The sequence below is a fragment of the Phocoena phocoena genome, chromosome 8 (genome assembly GCF_963924675.1).
Source record: "Phocoena phocoena chromosome 8, mPhoPho1.1, whole genome shotgun sequence".
Lineage (NCBI taxonomy): Eukaryota > Metazoa > Chordata > Mammalia > Artiodactyla > Phocoenidae > Phocoena > Phocoena phocoena.
In genome coordinates this window covers 9,741,885-9,769,075 of record NC_089226.1, presented here as the reverse complement: position 1 = coordinate 9,769,075, position 27,191 = coordinate 9,741,885, and the positions used below count along the sequence as shown (strand labels likewise).

The following is a 27,191-nucleotide window of genomic DNA, read 5'->3' as shown; positions in this document are numbered from 1 at the left end:
TAGTTGTGCAAAGCATTTACACCCTCATAATCATGTAAACACTGAATATTAATGGAACTTTAAAAATTAGCTGTCCTGGGAAGATGAAGACATTAGGAAGTACATTTGCAGTGGTAGAAGGTGAAAATTGGCTAGATTTCGTTTCCCAGACTTAAAGTCGATTGACAAGACATAATAGTGAAAAATCAAGAAACAACCGCATATTATTTAGAAATATAAAGACCAAAACAACAAAAAAAGAAAAAATAGAAAGACCTGTTAATAGCAGCATGAATAAAAATAAATAAGATTGACTTCCTGCCCTCTAGGAGTTTACAGTTTAAACGAAGGTCCGCATGTAAACTCACTGTATGTAAATGGGAGAAGATAAATGCAGGAGATGCTTCAGCAGCACACAGAGAAGGCACTTTAGGTTCCGGGAGTAGAGACAGGAGAAGAGGTCAGAATAGATGTTCTATCAGAAATGATGACAGAACAAGTCTCGGAGAATGAGTAAGTGGTATCCAATGCGAACAAGGGAGAAGGCATTTCAGGCAGATGAAATGGCATGAAGCCAAGAAATCATCAAAATGCGTGAGAAGTACTACTAGAGAGTAAAATTCAAGAAGTAGACACACGGGAGAAGAGGCTGTGGACGCCAAATTTGGGGAGCAGACCCTAGAAGGCTCTTTCTGAGGAATTTGCATCTGTGTTGAGAGAGAAGCCAAACAAGGGAATACAGCATTTTCACAAGTAATTCCATATAAAATGTGTGAAGAATAGATTTCCAGAGAAGATAGATATGGCAGGCAAAATTCTGAAACATGACCCGCCCCCCAATGTCTTTTCCTCTTGTATAATCCCCTCTTATTTGAATGTGGAAGGAACCATATATATAATGATATATCACTTTAGGGATAATGCATGTTATATGGTACAGTTGACCTTAAATTAGGGAGATTATCAGGGCAGGCCTAATGTAATCACATGAGCATATGAAAACAAGAGAGTTTTTCTCAAGCTAGTGGCAGAAGGGGAAGTTGGAGAGATTCAAAGCACAGCAAGGATTCTCCATTTACCGCCAGGTTGAAGACAAGAGGGCCACATAATGAGGAATGCAGGCAACCTCTAGAAGCTGAGAGTGACCCCCAGCTGACAGCCAGCAAGGGAATGGAGCTCTCAGTTCTACGACTACAGGAACTGAGTTCTTCCAACAACCTGAATGAGTTTGGAAACAGATTCTTCCCCCAGAGCCTCCAGAAGGGAATGCAGCCCTGCCTACACCCTGATTTCGGCCTGGGCAGAGAATCCAGCCACGTGATTCCATACCAGACTTCTAATTTACAGAACTATGACTAATAAGTGGGTGTTCTTTTAAGCCACTAAGTTTATGATAATTTATTACATATCAATAAATTCTTAATGTGAACTGATAGTTGGAGAAGAACATTGAGTCCCAAATGTACCAATATCAACTTACTAACAAAAGATGTAAACACAGGCTCAGTAATTTCTTCCCTAAGGAGCCTGATCAAACTGTGATCCTAAATGAGGCTCATTTTCCAAGCTTCCAAACAAGTTGCTGAGATCCACAGAGAACAAGATGCGTTCACACTATTAGCCCGCTGATGGTTTGGAGACATAAAGCTGATGCATTTGCCTTGCCCTGAAGACATATGTGAATCTACAGACAGAAGGGATGTTGTCTCCTCCTTTGTCAAAACCTCTGTCTCCTTCCCGCCAATGAAGGGAAAAGAGCACATAAGGCCTGGTAGTAGTGAAGTCTCCAGGTTGAAGGAAGTTGGGTGGCGAGTCTTCTCTGTTCTGATGTTTTCATTCCCACTGCTACAGCAGTGGAGAGATGTGGGAGGTCACCTGCCCTTCTTAAACAATCCATTGTGATTTTGAGGTAAGATTGGATAAAGGGAATGGGTGGGAGGAATGCAGGATCATAGGGGACACTCTCAGTACTTTTGCTAAGCCTGGTGCTGAGTTTCTGAAAGGTAGGAGGAAGAGAATAGGTTGAGCAGTGGGCACAGTGGGGATCACAGTGACCTCACTGTCCCAAGCTTCAGGAATTTCCATAGCAAGGAGTCCCGGGTACCACTCTGGACTCCTTTCCTCTCTTGCTGTATGGCCTTGGCCAGCCTACTCATCTCTTCAAGATATTTTTCCTTAGCTCTCAGATGTGGACATCACTTTGGACCCCTGCTGAAAGACTTTATCCTGGATCGTGTCAGCCCAAGGGAGGTGAGGAGTTGCAGCTGAGATTTGAAAACATGGAAGGGAAGGACAGATGAGAGAAGAAAGTTGAAAGATACGGAGTTGTCACTCTGGCTCTTCTAGAGTGCTGTCCCAGCAGTCACCCTTGAGCCCCCATGGAACAAGTCCTCGGTCTAGAAAGAAAGGATTTCAGTCTCTTCTTGATGTGACATTTTTTTCTCATTTCCTCACAGATCACACCCCTGCCGATAATGTCTGTGGAAAATGGCTCAGTTCATCCTGGTAGGACTTACAGACCAAAGTCAACTCCAGATACCCCTCTTCTTCCTCTTCTTATTGAACTGTATGGTCACTGTGGTAGGGAATTTGAGCTTAATTCATCAGATATGCCTGAACTTTCATCTTCACACTCCCATGTATTTTTTGGTCTTCAACCTGTCCTTCATGGATCTCTACCACTCCTTGGTCATTACGCCTAAACTGCTGATGAGCTTTGTGTCAGAGAACATCATCTCCTTTGCGGGGTGCATGACTCTGTTGGGTTTTTCTTTTCTGTTTCTTTGTCCATTCTGAATGCTATGTGTTGACAGCCATGGCCTATGATCGCTGTGTGTCCATCTGTAAGCCCCTTTTGTACACAGTCACCATGTCCCCTCAGGTCTCTTCTTTGCTGATGTTTGGTTCATATGTAATGGTGTTTGCCGGTGCCATGGTCCACACAGGGCACATGGTCAGATTATCCTTTTGTGATTCCAGCATCAACAACCATTACATGTGTGACATCTTCCCCCTCCTCCAGCTGTCCTGCAGCAGCACTGATGCCAGCGAGCTGGTGGATTCCATTATTGTGAGCACAGTTGTAATAATATGTAGGTTCATTATTTTTGTTTCTTATGCTTTGATCGTCTCCAGTATCCTCCACATCTCATCAGCTCAGGGTTGGTCCAAAGCCCTCAGTACTTGTGGCTCCCACATAATAACTGTTTGCCCTCTTCTATGGTTCTGGGTTGTTTACACATCTCAAGACCTTTTCTGATGGTTCTGTGGGCCAGGGGAAGTTCTTCTTAGTATTTTATACCAATGTAGTCCCCATGTTGAACCTCCTCATCTATAGTCTAAGGAACAAGGATGTCAAACTTGCTCTGAAGAAAACCCTAAAGAGTTGCGAACTAAGCAGAACCAGTATTGCTGGGTTGTCGGGTGTGTGTGTGTGTGTGTGTGTGTGTGTGTGTGTGTGTGTGTGTGAATGTGTTTTCCCGTAATTTTCTTCAGAACAAGGTTTTTGCCTTAGATCCTTTTTTCTGTCTAATCATGCCATTTAAACATGCAAGTATTATTGAGTCTCATGATTGTTCTCAGTTCCATGCTTACTCACTGAATGAGCTTTATTCTTAACAGTGGGCTCCAGAGACTCAGCTTGATTCCTGCTCCTTTTCACACCACCTCCCACTTTGCCTCTTTCCATGTACTTTTCATACATCAGCATGAATGTGGTCTGATGCAGCCACCCCTCTTTGTTTTCCCTAAAAACAATGTTAATATAGCCCTTTCTGTTTTTTTAACCATTTGAGGAGTTCCTTCTGTGTAAGTTATAAATTTTCTAGAATTTCAGTGCTCTTTTAGTCATGGTTTCTTTAGTACTGCATTTCCATACTCAGCAAAGCTTCAATAGTATCTATGAGATATTTATGCTTAGTTAACAGGGATCACAAGTGTTAGCTTCTAAGTATGGAATGTGTTAATACCAATTAGGAACTGAGAGAAATGAACCTAGTTACTTTAAATCGATTTAGTCTGACTCGTTGTAATAGCATCAGGGGTATGATGTATATGTATATATACATGTATCAGATATGTACATAATATGTAATGTACATGTCCATAATTTTGTTTACATCTCTGCCTAATCAAATAGAATTTGACCACCTAGTGTTTACTCCTTTCTCCTATATGGTTAGACTAGAATCTGGTAAAATAAATATTCATGAAATTAATAGTTTGAACTTGTTTGATACAGATGTTTTCTCTAAAGCAAACTAAAAGTTTTTGTTAGTAAAAACTTCCTTTTTTTCAGAAAATGAGTTTTCTTAAAATTCGTGGCCATAAATCTTCAAAACGGTGAAGAGTCTGGTTTGATACAATAGAAGGAAATGCCATTCTTTTTTCAGTTTGAAGTATAGCCTTCTGCATTTCCGATTAGGCAGGTCTAGTGGTGATGGAATCCCTCAGCTTTTGGGTTTTCCTGGGTCTATTATAACATAGGTATCTTTCAAATTGACTGTTTCAGGTAAACAGCACTCCTGTTTGCAAACTAGCATGTTCCTCCTGAAGAATTTGGATCCCTTTTGGAAAAAAGAAGAACTGTTTGGTTTGGTTACAAAATAAATTAGGAAAAGCATGCAGTTTTACCTTCAGAAACTAAGATAAAATCAGGATTTGTTGTACTACTTATTATATACATGAAATTTAAAACCTGTCTCCAGTGATTAATGATGTTGAGCATTCTTTCATGTGTTTGTTAGCAATCTGTATATCTTCTTTGAAGAAATGACTATTTAGGTCTTCTGCCCATTTTTGGATTGGGTTGTTTGTTTTTTTGTTATTGAGCTGCATGAGCTGCTTGTAAATTTTGGAGATTAATCCTTTGTCAGTTGCTTCATTTGCAAATATTTTCTCCCATTCTGAGGGCTGTCTTTTGGTCTTGTTTATGGTTTCCTTTGCTGTGCAAAAGCTTTTAAGTTTCATTAGGTCCCATTTGTTTATTTTTACTTCCATTTCTCTAGGACGTGGGTCATCTCACACCGGTCAGAATGGCCATCATCAAAAAATCTAGAAACAGTAAATGCTGGAGAGGGTGTGGAGAAAAGGGAACACTCTTGCACTGTTGGTGGGAATGTAAATTGATACAGCCACTATGGAGAACAGTATGGAGGTTCCTTAAAAAACTACAAATAGAACTACCATACAACCCAGCAATCCCACTACTGGGCGTATACCCTGAGCAAACCATAATTCAAAAAGAGTCATGTACCAATATGTTCATTGCAGCTCTATTTACAATAGCCAGGACATGGAAGCAACCTAAGTCTCCATCAACAGATGAATGGATAAAGAATATGTGGCACATATATACAATGGAATATTACTCAGCCATAAAAAGAAACGAAATTGAGTTATTTGTAGTGAGGTGGATGGACCTAGAGTCTGTCATACAGAGTGAAGTAAGTCAGAAAGAAAAAAACAAATACCGTGTGCTAACACATATATATGGAATCTAAGAAAAGAAAAAGGTCATGAAGAACCTAGGGGTAAGACAGGAATAAAGACACAGACCTACTAGAGAATGGACTTGAGGATACTGGGAGGGGGAAGGGTTAGCTGTGACAAAGCAAGAGAGTGGCATGGACATATATACACTACCAAACGTAAAATAGATAGCTAGTGGGAAGCAGCCGCATAGCACAGGGAGATCAGTTTGGTGCTTTGTGACCACCTAGAGGGGTGGGATAGGGAGGGTGGGAGGGAGGGAGACGCAAGAGGGAAGAGATATGGGAACATATGTATATGTATAACTGATTCACTTTGTTATAAAGCAGAAACTAACACACCATTGTAAAGCAATTATACTCCAATAAAGATGTTAAAAGAAGACAAATAAAATAAAATAAAATAAAACCTGTCTCCAAAATGTAACCTATGCATGTGTTAGTAGAAGATAATAAAACCAAGTAAATAAATTAGGTGTGCCTGCAAAGCGGCTGTGGCATTTTTAGAACCCCAAAATGCATCATGGTAGGTAAAATTTTGTTTCTAAGGGTGGCAGCAGAAGTATAACAGACATATCCCTGCTGTTGTGCACAGTCCCCATGCTTGGCTTGAACCGTGGCTAAATTGGATTGCATTTCAGTTTCCTCAGTAGGATTGACAGTTGCCTTGCCCTAAATTTTAGGCTGCTAGAATGCTAGGTATCAGATACCACACTGAGAAAACTACCCTTCATCATTGGTATGTTACCTTCAAGTCTTTTCTCTTTACATCTGCAGATATATTTAGGGGGAAATGGGAGTGATATTACACATAAATTTATGCATTCTTTTTCCCACTTTTACTGAGATAAAACTGACAAATAAAAATTGTATATATTTAAGGTATAAAACATGATTTTATATATATATATATACACACACACACACACATTGCGAAATGATTACCACAATCAAGCTAGTTAACCCGTCCATCAGCTCACATAGTTACCACTTTTTGTGTGTGGTGAAAACACTTAAGATCTACTCCCTTAGTAAATTTAAAGTATAAATCCCCAGAACTTATTCCTATCATAATTGAAAGCTTGTACCCTTTGACCAACATCTTTCCATTCCCTACACCTCTTAGCCCCTGGCCACCACCATTCTACTCTCTGCTTCTATGAGTTTGACTTTTTTTAGATTCCACATATAAGTGAGATCATGCAGTATTTGTCTTTCTATGTCTGGCTTATTTCACTTAGCACCGTGTTCTCAGGGTCCATCCATGTTGTTGCAAATGGCAGGATTTCCTTCTTTCATGGATGAATAATATTCCAACGTGTGTGTGTGCGTGTGTGTGTGTGTGTGTGTATCACATATTCTTTATCCATTCATCCATTGATGGACATTTTGGTTGTTTCCATATCTTGGCTACTGTAAATAATGTTGCAATGAATATAGAATTACAGATATTTCTTCAAAATCTTGATTTCATTTCCTTTGGATATATACTCAGAAGTGGAATTGCTGGATCATATGGCAGTTCTACTTTTAATTTTTTGAGGAGCCGCCATACTGTTTTCCACAGTGGCTGAACCAATTTACATTCCCACTAGCAGTGTACAAGGATTCCCTTTTCTCTGCATCCTCACTAACACTTGCTATTGCTTGTCTTTTTGGTAAAAGCCATCTTAACAGGTGTGAGGTGATATCTCATTGTGGTTTTGATTTTCGTTTCCTTGATAATTAGTGATATTGAGCACTTTTTCGTATACCTGTTGGCCATTTGTATGTCTTCTTTGGAAGAATATCTATTCAGTTCTTTTCTCCATTTTTTAATCAGGTTTTTTCTTTTTTTGCTATAGAGTTGTATTGAGTCCCTTGTATATTTAAACCCTTATCAGATCTATGGTTTGCAAATATTTTTTCCCATTCTATAGGATGCCTTTTCATTATATGGATTATGTCCTTTGCTCCTGCTCTCTGTTTTTTGATCCCTTTCTGTCATGAGCATTTTCCTGTGTCAGTAAATATTTCCTTCTATGAAAGCACTGTTCCTGATGCCATGCTCTCTCATGCCTTTTAGACTTCTTACTGATATTTCTTCTTAGGGTGGTATTTCCTCTGGAAAGTTTACTTTTACTGTGTTCTTTTACCACCACCACCATATCTGTTTAGATTTTTCTCCTTTCCTATATGTATATATAGAATTAATAACTCATTATATAAGGGAAATATGGCTTCTTAGTATTGGGGTCCTTTTTAATTATTTAGTTTTTGAGTCCATAATGCATTCACATGGTTCAAAATTCAAAAGCTACAGAAAGGGTATACAATGAAAAGTCTCCCTTACATTCCACATACCCCCAGTTACCTACTTGTTCTCCCAGGAGGCAGGCAGTCCTATCAGTTACTGTCAGTGCTGTCAGTGACATTTTATTCACATATAATAAAGTTCATATATATTAGCCCACTGATTTTACATAAATGGTAGCATTCTGTGTGCACACTGGTTTAACCTGCTTTTTATCTTATATATACCATTTCTTGAGACACAGCTAGAGAACGAGTAAGACTTAGGATCCAGGAAAGAGTAAATTCAGAAGGCTAGTGAAGTCCCAGGATGACAGCTGTGTAGCTAGCCTAAAAGCAACCAGTCCAGACTGGAACAGTGGTTTAGGAGGGTTTTTTCCACTTAACAATACATTTTGGATATCATATCATATATATATATATATATATATATATATATAAAGATAGTCATATATGATATATGTCTTATATATATAAAGATAGTCTTAGTTTTTAGTACACCTACATAAAATTTTTGTACAAATGTCCAAAAAAGTATTTGAACAGTCTCTTTTTGATGGATAACTAGGTTAATCCCAGTTTTTTGTTATTGTGAAAAAAGGTTAAAATTAGTAAACCAGTACATAAATCGTTAGGCATGTGTATAGGTTTTTAGAGTGCATTTATTAAGCCTAAGGATATGTATATATGTAAATTTGATGAATATTGTCCAGTTGCCCTAATAGACCTGTTTCTTTGATTCATGTAAGTTTAAATTACCTCTCAGTCCAAATCCACCCTTCTGTACTTTTTTTCACGATACTGGGGCTAAGCCTCTGGAGCTTATATTTCTGCTTTGCCAGCTGGCTTACTATTCGGTTCCACCAGTATTCAATGTCGATGCCAGAAATAAAAAGCATCTTAAAAATATGAAAACAAATTGAAACAGGTTACAGGAAGATGACCTGAATCGTCTTGGCATCGATTTAATCACATGCAAGGAAAAAACAGCAAGTGCTCCACTCCCAAATGTCATATTGGATATTATGTAAATAAACAACTAACCAGAGTTGAAAATATAGGTTCACTCTTTCAGTAGATATGAAAAAAACAAATGTGTGGGCATGTATCTTGGAGGATAATCTTCCATTCAGTGTCATGTTGATGAGATTGAGTGCCCAATTTCCCACTGGAGAATCCAGGTAGGAGAGAAACACCTCCCCCATGTCCCTAGGCTCACAGAAAAGAGGCACATTGACCTAGACGCAGCCAACTGCATGCTTCCACCGGAGAAATTAATCTGATGGGAATGATGTGAACACAGTGAGACAGTTGGGAACCATTTTGGTGGCTGCAGCATGTCCAGGGGCCGTGCCAGTTGTATGGAGCAGGGGTGTGGCGTTGTAGCAAGACTGTTCCTGCTGAATACGCCCTGCTCTCAGCCTCTGGGTTGCCTCGGTTCTGCCTTTTCTCCAAGTATAGCTTTACAGGCTCACACCAAGTGCCTGCATCCCCAGTATTCTTTCTGTAAATTACTAGAGTGACTTGCTTATCAACATAAATCCTGAGATAGGATTTTCCCCTGCGTCCATATATGCCAAATCATGGACAAACTGGCCAAAGATATGTACATGAAAAATTAAACATTGTGAAAACTGGTTTTAGGGTGTTTTGATTCATGATTAATGATTGAAAGTGGTAGTTTTTGTAACCTCCTCTGTACCTCACTTATCAAAAGAGAAAGTTCTAGCTTCCTCCTCTGGCAAGTAATGTCATTATTGGCTTTGCCAATAATGAATCCTCTTTCATGTAACATCAACCTCATCTGCTATGATTTTGGGGTTTTGCCTCTAGAAACTGTTAGAGATGTTACACACAAATTTTCCTTCTATTAAAAAGTATGAGGAAGACAGGATCAAAAAGACTTAGTTCACCTGAATTGTCTAATTTAAGCTACTCTCAAGTCACATTCTCAAGATATTTGGTGATAATACCGTGGCACTTTGGTGCCCAGCTAAATTCAGCATAATGTTAATTTAACTCACTGCGTACTCTAGAACCCACAATATTTATTCAGGATTAAATGTGGAACAGAAGAGAATAAACAAGACAGCAAGTCCCAGATAATGCTCATTGTCTCTCAGCTCCACACTCTTCTCTCCTATGTATTTCCAAGGTTAGAAACCTGTTGCCTACATATCAAAAACACCCCTGACATCTTGACACAATGGCAAATAATTTAAACATGTCCCTTGTCCCGGAAGAACTGAAAGTCTGTGGTGGAATCTGACAAATATTTATACTTACAGTGAGGATAATAGGTACATTTGTATCCAAGCATATAAGATTGATTTAAGAGGCTGGGAGACTTAATGGAGAAAGTAATGATTCAACGGAGAACAGAAGAAGGATATGAGTTACCTGAACAAAAGTAGAAGTGTGTATTGTCAGGTGAGAAGTGTGGGGGCACAATAGGGAGAGTGAGGAAAATTCAACAAGGAAAAGCATGAAGAAAGGGCCAAAGATGACAGAGCATGAAGCACTTCAGGGAGAGCATAAGCATGCAGTGGAATTTATTTGGAAATTACAAATTAGGATTGTAAGGAATTACAACCAAATGTTAACAGCAGTACATTTTGGATGATGTCTAAGGTGTGGCATAGAATTTAGGGTGAGGATCTACTCAGTCCCCGCAGGGGCTCGAATGTAATCAGGTGTCCAAAACTAAGGTTGGGCACCAATAGAAGAAGCTAGGGGAGATTGCAGCAGGCCAAAGAGGATGAAGGCTCACAGAGATTTAGCATATGCCCACCAAATATTGAGTTTAGGAATAGGGCTGATATCTCTGCTTGATGGGCATAGATACCCATATTGCCCATTTTGGTTACTTTCAGCTCAGGAAGGAATATAGATGAACCAACAGAACACAGACTTCAGAACTTGTGACTGTGTATTACTGGGGAGGCATAGAAAGACACCTCCCTCTCCAAGGTATCCAGTCTGAGAAACTCTTGCTGTTTTCTACATACCTCTGTTATTTAGAAGTAGAACACTAAAGGAATTCACTGCTCTGATCTTTCTTTCAGTGATGACTCTCCTAAATTGCCTGAAGAAATAATTAGGGGTAATACTCATTGATTCATTAATTCAATCATTCTACAAAAAATTTTTGAACACCTATCATAGTAGGTGCTACGTGTGGGATATAATACAGAACAAAACAGAGTTCCCTACACTCATGAACTCACACTATGGTAAGGAATTGTAGTTATGAAATATCCTATTCTCCTAATTTTTATGATTGACTATCAAACAGAAAATAGGTCAAAATGTGATTAAGAAAAATCAACCCATGAAGGGAGTAATTTGGTTTTACTCAGAGAAAAATGGCCCTTTTTCATTTGTGATTAATATTGTTCCTTTTTAAAGGAGAGAAGTTTTTTTGGTATCACCCCATCTTTCCCAAGTATCATCAGAATTACAATTGTAATTAACAAATGAAACGCACCAAATAATTTATTTCATTATGAAAGCTAATGATAATGGGTGTTTGCTAATGAAAATGTTCGTGATGGGATTTACTCTGACTCACAGAGTCTCCTGATAACAGTAGAAGAGGAAAAGTAAACTCTTAGCTAAGATCACTGAGAAAACCTGCCTGGAAGATTTTGATCTTCCAACACCTGTTTCTAAAACTTTCTCTTCTATGTAGGATGGACAGAGTTGGAGGTTAAGACAGAAACCCAATAATGTTAAACTTGTTTAGCTGGCTGAAAGAACAAAGATTTGGGGAAAACCTTTATGATCTAGGGCTAGGCCTAGATTTTTAAGACTTGACATCAAAAAGCACAGTCTATAAAAGGAAAAATTTGTAAATTTAGACTCACCAAAATTAAATGTTTTGGCTCTGTCAAATACCCAGTTAAAAGGATAAAAAGACACAGAGATAGGGAGAAAATATTTGCAAGCATATATCTCACACGTATCAAGATTATATAAAGAACTCTCAAAAACTTAAAAGTAAAAAAAAAGAAACAAGTAGAAAATGAGAAAAAGACATGAGTAGACATTTCACTAAAGAGGACATGCAGGTGGCAAATGAGCACATGAAAAGATGTTCAGCATTATCAGGGAAACATAATTAAAACCACAATGAAACAACATTACATATTTATCAGAATGGCTAAAATAAAAGTGACAGCACCAAATGCTGGCAATGATATAGAAAAACTGGATCAGTCATAAATTCCTGGTGAGAATATAAAGTATTATAATCACTCTGGAAAATAGTTTGTTTCTTCTAAAACTGAACATGTGATTACCTCGCAGTTAGAACCTTGGGCATATATCCCAAAGCAAGGAAAACTTTCTTCACACAAAAACGTGCGTGAACTATTGATACAGGCAACAACCTAGATGAATTTCAAGGGAATTATGCTGAGTGAAAAGAGTCAATCCCAAAATGTTACGTATTGTATCGTTCCATTTTTATAATATTAAATGAAAGAGTAATGCTGGTAGAGAGCAGATTAGTGGCTTAAGGATTAGAGTTTAAGGCTGGGAATGAAGTTTAAGGAGGAAGATGAACATCATAAGTTAAGAACATCACAAGAGTTTTTTTTTTTTTTTTTTTGGCGGTACGCGGGCCTCTCACTGTTGTGACCTCTCCCGTTGCGGAGCACAGGCTCCGGACGCGCAGGCTCAGCGGCCATGGCTCACGGGCCCAGCCGCTCCGCGGCATGTGGGATCTTCCCAGACCGGGGCACGAACCCGCGTCCCCTGCATCGGCAGGCGGACTCTCAACCACTGCGCCACCAGGGAAGCCCCACAAGGGATCTTTGTGGTGATAAAACTGTTCTGCATATTGGCTGTGGTATCGAATACACAAGCCTACGTATGTGATAAATATTGTACAGAATTAAACACACACACAGGGACTTCCCTGATGGTGCAGAGGTTAAGAATCCACCTGTCAATGCAGGGGACATGGGTTCAATCCCTGGTCTGAGAAGATCCCACATGCTGTGGAGCAACTAAGCCCACACACCACAAATACTGAGCCTGCGCTCTAGAGCCAGCAAGCCACAACTACTGAAGCCTGCATGCCCTAGATTCTGTGCTCCGCAACAAGAGAAGCCACCGCAATGAGAAGCCCACGCACCGCAATGAAGAGGAGCCCCCACTCGCTGCAACTGGAGAAAGCCCGCGCACAGCAAGGAAGATGCAACGTAGCCAAACACACACACACACACACACATGAATGAATAAAAGTAAAACTGGGAGAATCTGAATAAGATCAACGCACTGTATCAGTGTCAATATCCTGGTTGTGCTATTATACTGTAGTCTTAGGATGTTACCATTGGGGGAAATTGAATAGAGGATACATGGGATCCCTGCATTATTTTAAAAACTGCATGTTAATCTACTATTTAAAAGGTTTAATTTTTTTGAAAAGATAAAAGATATAGGCTTTTATCTCAGAAACAGAGAAATTAAGGCATTTAAGGGAATTTGTAAATTTTATTCTCCTTGAAACTAAAATCTTAGGATATCGCCCATTTAGATTAATTTTATTGTTATCTTGAATTTAACTTGAGATGAACAATGTCAATGTAATCAACGTTGTGTGTACTAGAACAGCTTTCTTAAACTTTAGTGTGTCCTTAGCACATGTTGTTATGGGGCATCCTATGTGCATGTTGCTCCTACCTGAATAAATTTCCCCACTAATAAAGCCACCCAACACACCAAGGGATTCCAAAGATTCAAAATGGGCCCACTAGAAGTGTGTGTTTTTCATCTCACATCAGTACAGGTTGATGAAAATAAAGTTACATTCAAACAACTTAGGCTCAGTATTCAAAATCAAAGAGTTGATAATATATGCCCGATCCCTACATGCTTTTATGACTCATTCTCCTTGTGTGTACGAGGTTGCCCATGCCCAACACGGCCAAAATCCACCTTTCTTCCCTACCCCTTCCACTACTTCTGCATCCAAATAACTTTTTAGTTATTCTTCACCTGGACTATCCTTCCAGAAATTTCTCTTCAATTCTCTCCATTCCCAAAAGCATCCATACTCTTCCTTTCCAGGGAAGATTTCTACCAGCTTTATAGCAACGAAAGCTTCATACAATCCTGTACATAAAGGAGAAAGGAAGACCAAGGCTTCAAAAGACTCAGTTTCTGGGCTGCTTAAAGATTTAGGAACTCCATCATCTCCATATCACATATCACACATCACATATCACAGTGATTGATGATATGACTCACTCAAGTGAATCACAGATGTTTTTAATCTGTGATTCACTTGGATTTTTATTATTTAGATTAAGCCTACAATTTCATCTAAAACTCAATAAAGATTGTGTTATTTACCAAAGCAAGTAAAATCAATACTTATTTAGCAGGAGTTCAGATGAACCCAGAGGAGATTCATAATGTCTGATGAAGTTGTGGATTTCATTAATTCATGGTGAGATGATCTGATTTGGCTCCATATTTATTTGTTGGGATGAATGCTTCATGAGGACTAGAACCATATCTGCATAGCTCAGTGCTGTATCCCCAGTGCCAAATGCAGGGCCCAGTACATTATAGATGCTCATTTAAATGCTTCTTACAGGGATATGTGGAAAAGGATAAAAGCAATGAAAGTGGCCACCATCCAAAGCAGCAGATGTGTGTGGGAGGTGGGAAACGAGGGACCAAGGAAGGGGAATTCTGTGTCAGGGCCTGGTAACAGCCTTGGAGAATGTGTCTGTACTCCCATGGGCTGGTCTCTGAGCTGTGGCAAGAGAGGGCAGCAGGCACATCTGACAGAAACTCAGGGGCGGGAGCAGCTGATCTTCTGCTCTGCAGAGCAGTGTATCCTCCAGTCTTGGGGTACAGGGAGGGATTAGTGTGCTGCCAGTGAGACGACTGGTTCCTGAGCACAACAAGATCTTTCTGGAGATTCCCAGAAATTCTTGAGGAAATTTCACAGGAGTTGAATTCCTGCATTAGCTTGTGGAAGTACAAAAGCAGAAGTGGAAGCAGACAAAAATGATCTATTTTAATGAATCATTAGTAGTTTTAAAATCTTAGAATTAGAGGTCATCTAGTGCAACCACCCCCATCCATGGTGAAATACCTTTTAAGACATTTCTGGCAAATGATCGTTCAGCTTCTTCCCAGTTATTTCTAGTCATGATCACTTGGAAGAAGAGCCATCTCAGATTATAGATATCATGAATCTGACAAGACCCCAGACTCTATTAAATGGGTATAAATCACCTGCAAAACACACAAACCCTTTAAAATGTTGCAAAGCAGTAAAACAATAATTGCTTTTAATTTGCAGAATATTAAGTTCCTGTGGGGAGCAGGATTATAATTTAAAACTTTGTGAGGCTGTTCTTGCCCTCTAGAAATTAATTAACTTGGCGAGGAGACAAATCATCCAATCACATTGCTATTAGAGGACCAGTATGTATAGGATTTTGAAATACCTATATTTGTTTTACAAAAAATTGTGAAATTTTAATTATCATAGTTATAAGCTTCTTAATGTGATTTTTAAATACAAAAAAAGAAAAAGCCAGGTCAGGACAGGAATGGAGACACAACTCAGGAGAGAAACTTTTAAACACTGAACCAAGTAATTATTTAAGCAGCCACCAGGTTGTGCTGGTGACTCAGTGAAGTTGTTTTTTAAAAAAGTGAATTTAGTTTAAAATTTATATTTTGCATATTTTTAGGCCCGTAAATGTATAACCAGAGATTTTACATAACTCATTATATAAAATTTTCAATTCATTGTTAAAACACATAAACTTTAAAAAAAGATGTGTTTTAGAGCAAAATTTAAATTAAGCAGGTTGAATATATTCAATTTGCAAGTCTTATTGGATGCTTACTACGTTATGTGGTGAAGAAAGAATGGATGAGACATGGTAATCACAATATAAATAACATATACAAATATAAACTAATTATTCCAATTTAACAAATAAGTTGAATCTAAGCTCCGAGTATTTTTTGTTTTGTTTTGTTTACTGCTCTCTCCCCCAAACCTGGAATATAGTAGGAATACAATAAAAAGTTGAGTGAAAGAAAGATTTTATAAGTTAGTGATTATATAATGTATATTTATAGAAAGTGTCATGAACATAAAATCTAGTTTTAAATGCTCACCAATATAACTTATGATCTAAATTTATTCCTATAAAACAGTGTGTTTAACCATCTTAAAACCATTTGATAAAAATTTAAATTTTACAAATCCCAAGGTTCTGATATATACCTCCAAGGAGTAATTTTATTTGCCATTCTTTAGAATAAGTGGTGTTAAGAAGATAAATTCTTTTAGGTATTCTCACCAGAGTATTTTATATCACTAAATTGCATTATGACATTATTTGTACTTAATTTACTTTCAAATATACAAAATCATGTGACAATAATTTTTTTTTTAACTATACACGGTGTCCCTGAAGATTCTGACCTATTCCCAGAATGAGGTTGATCCATTCTCCAGTCTCATTAGAGTTATTGTTGAAAACAAAGCAAGGTTAAGTGTTCCCTTGTAGCTGGCTTTCTTCGTCCAGCCCTGGAGACAAACTTTTTAAGAATATGTGTAAGTGTCTATTTTGGACTCTTAAACCAAAGTAAACTATATCTCACTCACAGGGATTTGGGGCACCAACACTGTGTCCATCCTCTCTTTCATGCTGATTTGCAACCATTTCTCCAGATTGTCACGCTCTCTGTTCCTCTCATATTTCTCTATTTCATATTCCTATTTCTTTACATTCCTTTCTAGAAAGCGATGTGTATTTGTGCAAAAAAGCGTAGGAGTTGGAGTCCAATAAAGTGGAGTTTAAAAATAGGATCTACCACATTCTCGTGACCTTCAGCAGATTCTTAACTCTGGAATTCAGTTTACTCCTCTATAAAAGATGATAGCCAGGAGAATACACATTATTTCTACCTTCTAAGAAGCTAAAGGCAAGTGGGAGTTGCATGGAAAGGTACAATCCACTGCTAGGAAGTTTCTCTGCCACATTTCTTTCCTTTTTCAAAGAGGAATAAAAGATCTTCATTTGCACTAGGGAGCTGTTTTGCACAGTTAAGAAAACAAAGAAACTTCATGCTGCAGATAGCCCTTTGGCCCTTAGCTAAGGACAATATACTGTGGTTTTTGCTCTTAAAATTGTGAAACCCAGAATATTTGTCCAGAACTTGGAAACAGCTAGAAAATAAAAGGAGCTATAAATACAAATGAATAAGACAGTGAAATGTTACATTTTACCTAATATAGCATGAGTTACTCAGGGCCAGGAAAGAAATATGACAAATGAAATGTCTCTGTGAATTTAGTCCAAAGAGGGCAGGCAGTTTGATGAGTGTTATATATAGCTAGAAATAAAAATAAATGGAATAAGTCCAATAGGGTTTTTAGTTCTAGCTGAGAGAGAGAGAGAGAGAGATCGATCCAAACTTCAAACTGGCTCTATCAAGACCTATTTTATAAGGTGAATTTAGTCACAATTGTATGATGAATTGATATCTTCTCAGCATCTATGGAGATGATCATATGATTTTCTCTTTAGCCCTATTAATAAATAAATTATATTAGTAGATTTCCTAATATTGAACCATCCATGCAGCCATGTAATAAACCCTACTTAGTATGATGAGCTACTGTTTTTTTCTGCTGCTGAAATATCTGCTAATATTTTATTTAGGATTTTTGTATTGATTTCATAAATGAGGTTGGTCCTTTTTTGTATGCAATCTTATGGATTTTGGCATCAGTGTTATACTTATCTCATAAAAATAATTTTGGAGTTTTTCTTCTTTTTTTAGGCTTTAGATCAGTTTAAATAGTATTGGAATTATTTGTTCTTTGGTAGAATTCTTCTGTGAAACCATTTGGGACTGGTATATAACTCTTGACAACTTTATTTTATGGAATTGGACTCTTTAGGTTTTCTACATGTTACAGCATTAGTTTTACTGAATCACATTTTCCTAGAAAATGGACTATTTCATCCAGGCTTTTTGATTCATTTGAATAGAGCAAAACAAAGTAGTTTGAAGTTTTTTATCTCCTCCATTTCTAATTCTCCCATATTTCTTAAATTTAGTATTTGTTCCCCTTCCTTTTTTTTCTGAGTTTAGAATAGATAGTAGTTGATCTATTTATTTATTAATTCTACTATTTTATGTTTTCTAATTCAGTATTTTTTATTTTAACTTTATTAATTCCTACCCTCTGTTTTCATTTTCTTGGTTTTATTATGTTTTTTCCTGATTTATTAAGTGCTTAATTTATTTTCATTGTTCTCTTTATTGATACAGTATTTAAGGTTATATGTTATATTTCTGCTTTAGCAGTACACAAATCCCATGAGTTGTGAAATGTTGCATTTTCATATCCATTTTCTAGATGTTTTGTAATTTTGCAGTTTTCTCTCACGTGTAAGTACCTTTAAAGTTAGTTTTTATTATTTAGATAATAGGGGACTTTTTTCTTAATTACTTATGTAATTAAGTTTTAGTTTTGTTACACAGATCAGATGACATTGTGCTATTTCTAATATATAACATTTATTGAGGTTTGCTTTTATGACCTAATAGCTATTCAATTTATGTGACTGTCTTGACCTCTTAATAAGAAGATGTGTTTCTAGTTTCTAGGAAACAGAGCTAGACACACACACACACACACACACACACACACACACACACACATACAGATGATTTATATACAGTATATCATGTAAATGATATATATAAATTATATTTTTCTGATTCTTATATTTAGACAGGACTTTCTATGTCTTTTTCTGTGTTTTCAGTACCTTGTTTTATCATGAACTCAGAAAGGTAATTTAAAGTTTCCTTCCGTTAGTGTGTTTTTGTCTTCTTATAGGTCCTGCTGTTTTACTATTTAGGGCATAGAGAGTCACAACGCTCACATATACATTGTAAAATTTACCCTGTAACATTATAGTTTTCTTGCTTAACAGTTTTGGCCTGACTTCCATTCTAGTTGATACCCATATTATTGATACTTGTTCATTTGTTTGCATTTACTTAGTGTGTCTTTGGCCACTATTTTATTATCAATCTTTCTGAATCACTTGGTTTTAGATAGGTTTTTGTATGTAACATGGATTTGTATTTTGCTTTATGATCCAGCCTAATCCTTTTTTAACTAATAAAGAGGTTAAGACTTTTACATTTATTTATATATGTTTGCTTTAGTTCTATCATAGTATTTTATGTTATGACTTCTCATTTTATATTTACATTATTTTATGTCACTAACTACGTGATTTGCCTTTCTTCCTCCTTATGTGTGTGAAATTTTGGGTTGTATTTTTGTAATGGTGCATGCTTTTATAATAACTTTATAAAATACGCTTACTGGGTCTATTATCACTATAATTTAATGATACAACTAATACATTTCCTCTTCTTATCCTCTCTGCTCCCTTTTCTCCACCATCAAGTTTTAGCCAAAAATAATTCTTCCTTAGTGTCTATTTTACACTATTAAATATACTTATTCTTTTATTAATTGTCAGCTTGTAAATACTCTTGTCCCTCCTCCAAGGAGATGTCAAATTGTTCTAAGTAGGCAAATGTCCTAATTCGGATTCTCAGTTTTCAGAAAGTAGTATCAATCAAACCCTCCTCAGCTTCTTTATTAATTAGGGCATGTGGTTGTACATATTAATGGAAAAAAGACAGTTGGAAGTCCTAATGATCCCATTAAGTGAAATCTTGAACTCTTCACCTGTGACTTAGTGAGAATTTAGTGAATATCTGTTGAACCCATAAATGGTTGGGTGAATCTTAAAAGATAAGCAAGTCTTCTTGCTGTTCTGTGAAATTATGGATTTCCTAGCCTAATTTTTCTTGTCATATTTCTCTGTTAGCTCTCAATGAGCCCCGCTGTCTGTGGCCCTATTTAAGTTGCATTTTTTAAATAAATTTATATATTTAATTTTTTTTTTTTTTTTTTTTTGGCTGTGTTGGGTCTTCATTGCTGCATGCAGGCTTTCTCTAGTTGTGGTGAGCGGGAGCTACTCTTCGTTGTGGTACGCGGGCTTCTCATTGCGGTGGCTTCTCTTGTTGCAGAGCACGGGCTCTAGGTACACAGGCTTCAGTAGTTGTGGTTTGCGGGCTCTAGAGCGCAGGCTCAGTAGTTGTGGCGCACAGGCTCAGTTGCTCCGCGGCATGTGGGGTCTTCCCTGACCAGGGCTCAAACCCGTGTCCCCTGCATTGGCAGGCGGATTCTTAACCACTGTGCCACCAGGGAAGCCCTTGAATTGCATTTTTATGTGCCCTCAGTAACTTTGTTCTTGGTATGGTTCCTAATGGCAGCAGAGTATATGCTACCCAAAATATACCATGCTGGTATAAGGATTTTGAACTGAAGTCTATTTAGAAAAAGTAGATATAAGAAAATCTCTCCCTATTTACCTAAAAGCAGCACATAAATGTCTCTTCTCTACCAGAAGGGACAGAAGTTAGGGACAGAAGTTAATCACTGGAGACAACTCTAGACCATTCTAAACCCAGAGACCTCACCAGCAGAACCTACATTAAAAAACATTACTAATTAGACCTTATCCTCCATTCGTTTTCCCCATATATTTACTTTCCCACAGTTTACCACCCCAGAAACTCAAAACCCTTTTCCTCTATCTTGTAACTTCTCTACAAATTTATTCTTTGTTAAGATGCTATTTAAGCCCAAGTTCTAACCACCCCTTGGAGTTACTCATCCCTGAGTACTCCTGTGTGTATGTACACCACGCATGTTAATACACTTCTGTTTGTTTTTCTCTTGTTAATCTCTCTTTCATCATTCTAATTTTAGGGCCCTAGTCAATGAACCTAAGATGGATAGAGGAAAGTTTATTTTTCTTTCCTACCATTTCTAATAAACACCTACAAATCAAGAGGGAGCGTCTCAAAGCATAAGAAAATAAGAGCTTCAATTACCAGAAGTCCCTTTATACTAAAAGGACAAAGATAACTGTAATGTGAGAGATATAGCAATATTAATAACTCTCTCTCTCTCCCTCCCTTACACTTGAAACCAAGTATAACTAAGTAAGGAAGCCATAATAGGGATGGAAGGTGCTCACTTCTGAACTGCTCCCTCCTGGCAAGTGGAACCAATTCTGTCCTTTGGTACACATTGCTGATTGCCTACCCAATAGCCATTTACTCTTTCTTAATTAATAACAAAATCCTAAAGTTTTTCCTGGATGGCAATTTTCTGAAGTTGAATGCCAAGTTTCCCAGTCTCCCTTGAAAGTAGGGGTGGCTAGTGAGATGTCAGTGAAAGTCACTTATTGAATAGGCAAAGCACCCTTTGCCCTCCTTTGCCCCTTTGTCTTCTTGCTGGTTGGACTGTGGACAAAACCATATGAGGTCTAGCAGCCATATGGAAGCCATGATGCATCCACGAGAATGAAGTCACTGCTAAGAAGAGAAGAAAGAGAGAGACACTGAGTTCTTGGTGACTCTGCCATATCAGCCCTGGACTCCCTACTTCTAGATGCCTTTTATGTTAGAGAAAAATGGACCTTCATGTGTTTAAGCCACTGCAGTCACACTTACGTTATCAGCAGCTGCAGCATTTAGTAAATGACGGATTTCATTTATGGAAGTGTGAGGGGAGAGAGGGCGATGTTTGTCGATCTAACATGTGGGCTAAGGCTTAGCACTGAACAGGCATCACTGCCCCACAGCCTAGAGCAGTGCCTTTCACTCCCAAGCTCCACTGGAAAGTTCTTCGCGGACTTGGTGTCTGTCACTTACCTCTGTGTTCTCCTACCTGTTTAGAATGTAGGAGAATGTGTAGTTTATTGTAGTTTATCAAGAGTAGTTTATTCTTTTCTATTCTCCAAAACTACGTCACCACCAAATTATTACATAACTCTGTTTGGTATCTGACGATACTTTCATATTTCTAGTTATAACTAATTGTAGGTTATAAACATAGATCCAAACTAGAGTCATGGATTTAGGAGTCAAACGTGTGGTTGTTGGAGCCGTGGGAGCTGGAAAGGTGTCCCAGGAAGAGCCAAAAGGAGAAGTAGACCAAAGACTGAACCCAGAGGAATCCTGACTTTAATAATGCTTCCTAGAGAGAAAATTTCACTTGCTGAAAGTCAAAATGTCATGATGTCATGAGGTGACAGAATGTTGCTGTTGTGGCAGAGGGACCCACTATAGGACATAAGACACAGAGCGTCAAATCATGTTTTTCACTTACTGTAAAGGAGAAGCCCCCAAACCTGTTCCTATTTGTTGACCATTTATGAACCAGCAGTTCCTCAACACCAACCTAGAAGGGTATGCAAGATGACCCATCCTTAGTTTGTGAGAGAGGTGAATGGCTTCATAATTTATGAAATGTTGTCTTTTATGTGGGAGAAATAAATGGCTCTTACTGGCTATTACAAGAACCAGGAAAAGAGCCTCTGAGTTTTTGTCATTTCAGATCTTCAGTGACAAAGGGTTCCAAGCCCGTGTCTCATTAAGTCATACTTATGCTTTCACCTCTAGGTACCCCAATGCCAATATGGGATGAATGTAAATAAAGTTATTCTTAGGCTTTAATGAACTTATTTCATAATTATTCCTTTCCACTCACATCCTTATGGTTTTGCTTTGTCCCTTATTTCCACTCATTTATACTAGTGGTAATTTTTTCCTTTATGCATATCAAATTATATTTATCCTTATTGTTCCTTATTCTTGACTCTTACTAATATCCCCAGGTCTCCACATGCCTAGACCTAGATAGTCCTCTGGAGGGTAGAGTTCAGCTAAGTCCAGAGGACTGACTAGCAGTGGTTCAGCATGGCATTAACACAATTGCAGTAAGTGAGTTAATATATGTCAGGCACCTTAAACAGTGCCCAGACATAGAGTGCTCAATAAAGGTTAAGTATCATTTTTATCACAATCCAGATATAATCCAAGTATTGGATTTTTCTACCTTCAAAAACGCCCTCCCTTTAGCATATTTAGAGAAAATAAGTTTTATTTCACGTCTCCTCTTTAGTCAGTTCCTTGCTGCGGGTGCTCCTCTGTGCTGTTCTCGGCTGTATCTCAGGATGCCTTGCTTCTGACCATGACCTGGAACACTTGAACTACCTTTCTTCTCAGTATGATGCTGCCACTTCTAACAAGTGTCAGCAGAGAGATAAATGTGAGAAAGGTCTTACATCTCTTGATTCCTCGTTTCTCATACCAATATACACTGTGCAGCTCTCCAATTTTATGGGTGAGTTGGAAAAATATAAGCAAAGCAAAATATATAGACTGAGTACTTTATATGACTCTTCGGTATCCAAAAGTACCAAATGCTCTTTACAGATGATCTCATGGACACCCCAAGTTCTAGTCTTTACACAGAAAGGGTCCCATTCTTCTGACCTCACCATGAGTCTCCATTCTGCCGTCTTTCCATGTGGGTTGGTTTGGCCCTAAGTTCACTTTCCTGCCAACACACAGGGAAGTTTATGAGGGTGTACTCCTCAAAATCTGAGCTATATTATAGAATAGCAGAATCTTCAACAGAGTAGTACAGAGCAGTCTTTGGCACTCAAAATCAGGATTGCTTCCAAGTCTTCCTGCAAGTGGAAAGTGTAATGTGACTCCTCTTTCTTCCTGATTCTCTAATAGTTAACTATAATACACACACACGTACATACACACAGCCTCAGAGACAGTAATATCTAAATCTATTGTAAATAATAAAAGAATTGTCCTAAATGCCTATAATATGCACAGTATCTCAGGCAGGATAGAGGTAGCAGTTAACATAACCTTGTAAATCCATGGACTTTCTCCCTTATTCTTTTGCTTTCAGCCTTAGAGCCCAGGGCCCAAGAATTTGGCTCAGTTATAAACTACCTACCCCATGGTTACCAATCCATGGCCTAAGAGTTTTGAAACTTTGAAAAGAAAGATTTTAGGTTTGACTTATCTTTACGTTTCAGGCCATGTAAAGAACTCTTAAGTGAGGCTTTCTCTTGTGTGTACATGGATGCATATGAAAGGAATGATTTACAATCTTCCTAGCCAAGCAACCTCTCTAAGAGTTGGGAGACTTACCTTACCTATGGCCCAAGGTATATCTACCTTTCGTCTTTGGTAAGCCTGCTCCCATAACTGAAGAAAAAAAATAAATTCACTCTCCTGGACCTTCATACCACCACCTGCCCCATCTCCCAGCCAGAAAAGTTGCTTGGACAAACCCATTTACCCTACCAAGAAAAGGATGGAAGGCATAGAGCCTCATCTTGCTCATCTCTTGGACCTAGTGTAGAGTCCAATAAACAGTAGGCACTTAATAAACAGTAGGCACTTAATAAACAGTAGGCACTTAATAGATGCTAAGTTGCATACAGTGACCCAGTATAAACCTCAAAAAGAGTATAAGCAAGGGATGTGCGATTGTTTTAAGTAGAGAGAACGCCCCCCTTAAGGAAAAAAGATTAAAGTTCCTACACCTGTAGATAAAAAGATTCTTGAGTACGACGCTTACCGGTACATAACTGATGCAAACAGAACCATCAGAAGAGCACTTTCTCCAGGGTTTTTCTCAGAGCAACTTTAACATCCTTATTCCTCAAACTGTAGATCAGAGGGTAAGCATGGGAACCACACTGGTGTAGAAGACTGAGGCAAATTTACTGTGGTCCATAGATCCAGGAAAAGAGGTTTTCAAATAGGTGAATGCCCCTGACCCAAAGAACAGAGTCACAGCAACTTGGGAGCCACATGTGCTAAAGGCTTTGGACCTGCCCTCAGTGGAAGGAATACGGAGGATACTGGAGAGAATCAAAGCGTGAGATGAATATACTGATAAGGGGTATTGTGATGACCACGCCAACAACAATAAAAAGCACCAGCTCATTGACGTGGACACTGGTGCAGGAGAGCTGCAAGAAGGGGGGGACTTCACACAGGTAATGGTCAACGATGTTGGAATCACGGAAGGTCAGTCTCAGTATGCTTCTGGTGTGGGCCATGGCCCCAGAAAACCCTATCACATACGAACCGAACATCATCAGAGAACAGACATGAGGCGATGTGGTGACCACGTACAGCAGAGGATTGCAGATAGCTACATAGCAGTCATAAGCCATCGATACCAACACACCGCACTCAGAACTGACAAAGAAACAGAAGAAAAATAGTTGAGTCATGCATCCCACATAAGAAATGAAGTTTTCTGACACAAAATCATTCAGCATTTGGGGGGTAAACACACAGGAAAAACAGAGATCTATAAAAGACAAGTTGAAGAGGAAAAAGTACATAGGAATGTGAAGGCTAGAATTCAGCCCAGTTAAGGTGATCAAGCCCAAGTTGCCCACCACAGTAAACACATAGATCCCTAAGAACAGTAGGAAGAGGGGGAGCTGCAGCTCTAATTGTTCTGATAATCCCACAAGGATAGACTCAGTCACTGAGGAGCTGTTTCTCAGAGCCATTCTCTTCTGGGGAGCTGTCTGTGGAAACAAGGGGCAAAATACATAGACTGGTTATAGGCACAAGCATGGCTGATGGAAGAAAGGTCTAGAAGATGAGTCAGTGCATGGATGCCCTCCTTTGTGCCTTTCTTCTCTCATCTATGCCCCCCCAAGCTATCGACAATGTGTCTGTGACTATATCTCAGCTCCCCTGGGTTGATCGTGAATCCAAGCTAGAGTCTGTTAGCATGGGCAGCAAGAGCTCTGTCCCCACCTGGGAGATGAGGGGATGGAGCCCCTGAATCGGCCGCCCAGCGGCTCTCAGAAAGACCTTCCAAGAGCCAGCAGGAGTACAACCCGAGCCCACTGCCTCAGGCTCAGAGACAGGAGCTCTCCTGTCGCCATTGTCTCCATTCATCCTGCCTCCCTCTCCCAACTAGATACGGGGTTCCCGCCATGGGGAGAAAGCCAAGAGTGTCCCCTCTGTTTGCACCTTCTACCTTCCTCCTCTCAGTCCCTTCACTGCATTTTACACCAGAGTCAGTGTTAAGAGTAGGGAAGGGCTCAATACATCCCAGACCCCTTATTTGTGAGTTTAAAAGAAAGCCATCAGGAAAAATGGGAGTCAGACATTCACCTTCCTCCTCCTTGCCCCCCAAAGTCCTGGGCCCTATGCAATCTCTTTTTCCATTATCTCAAAGGAGAAAATGGTGTTAGTGCATAAAGAAGACAGCCTCAAGTTTTAACTCTTCTGATTCCGTTGGTGCTGAGAATCAGAGCTTTTACCGACCCCAGTCTCCAAGGTGCTCTAGGAACAGACCAAGATTTCTGTTTGTGGATTTTCCCAGATGGTATATACATCAACTATAGGAGAAAAAAAACAGCAATGCTCATTTTCACCAGAACCCCAGCTGGCATATCATGAAGAACTTTATGCTACTTGATGATCTCAGGGATCTGATTAGATACAGTTTCAACCCCCTGGGAATTTCTGAGAGATGTGTCCCTACAGGGAAGAAATTGTTTACAGCCTGGATGATGAAGTTTACCTAGCATCTTGGGACTCAGGTGTTCTACTCAAACTTCTCATTATCTCCAAGGACTTCATGTTGTTTAGTGTTGAATTGGAGGGGGGACCCTCAGTTTTCCTGTCCTTCATTAAAGCTTGGCACTTACACTTGACATTAAGAGAGGATGATCCCAAACTAATTTCAGCCACTATTTCTAAATTTTCAAAGGGAGTTTTGAGAATAGGACAAAAAAAAAAGTTAGGTCAGACTTGTAGGTGATATGGAAAGCACCTCAGACAAAATGTTTCTAGCACCATGAGCTGCTCAGAACAGTGGAGACACCCCCCGCCCCAAATACCACCTACCCTCAGCTCTACTAAGGGCCATAGGCCAGCTTTTACTATATATGAGGAGATTAAAATATCACATCACATATGCATAGAAGCGCACACACACACACACACACACACACACACACACACACACCCCGCTTTACAAAGTTACTCGATGGATGTGTGCAGGCTAAGGTATTAACAGGAGATGTACCTAAAGGTTTTAATCCTGTCATCCTTCAGATGACAAAATTGTTCTCCATGTGATCTGTTACATGAATATTCTAAGAAATATTCAAAGATATGTGAGCAACTACATTTGTAAGTTTCCACTGAAGCTGCCTAAAATAATCCCAGATTGCTTGGAACAGTCCTGATTTACATCCATTATCCCTGTGTAATTATTAATAGCAAACCTTCTCACTCTCAAAAGTGTCTGGATTTGGATAACAAATTACATGGTCACCCTACTAAAAAGAGCATAAGCAGCTATTCAGGTCCCCTGGCTCCTGCTGTCTCCTAGACCCACTGACTTCTATCCACTTTCTGACCAAGGGAGTCTCTCTGTCCTTCACCCTCCTTCCCTTGAGAGTTCTCCTTCCCTGA

At 38.8% G+C, this 27,191-nt stretch overlaps 2 protein-coding genes across 2 annotated transcripts; one reads left to right on the top strand and one right to left on the bottom strand.

Moving 5' to 3' along the window:
- The first annotated feature begins 1,201 nt into the window (after positions 1-1,201).
- Positions 1,202-23,708, top strand: LOC136126479 (olfactory receptor 8C8-like). The gene is given in 6 exon segments (XM_065881632.1): positions 1,202-1,229; positions 2,471-2,745; positions 2,747-3,187; positions 3,189-3,402; positions 22,825-23,046; positions 23,635-23,708. Coding segments are annotated over 6 exon segments (1,254 nt in total).
- Positions 23,709-24,340: 632 nt separating this feature from the next.
- On the bottom strand, positions 24,341-25,267 carry LOC136127632 (olfactory receptor 8B4-like). The gene is given in 3 exon segments (XM_065883261.1): positions 24,341-24,417; positions 24,420-24,616; positions 24,618-25,267. Coding segments are annotated over 3 exon segments (921 nt in total). The 5' UTR covers positions 25,265-25,267.
- Positions 25,268-27,191: the final 1,924 nt, after the last annotated feature.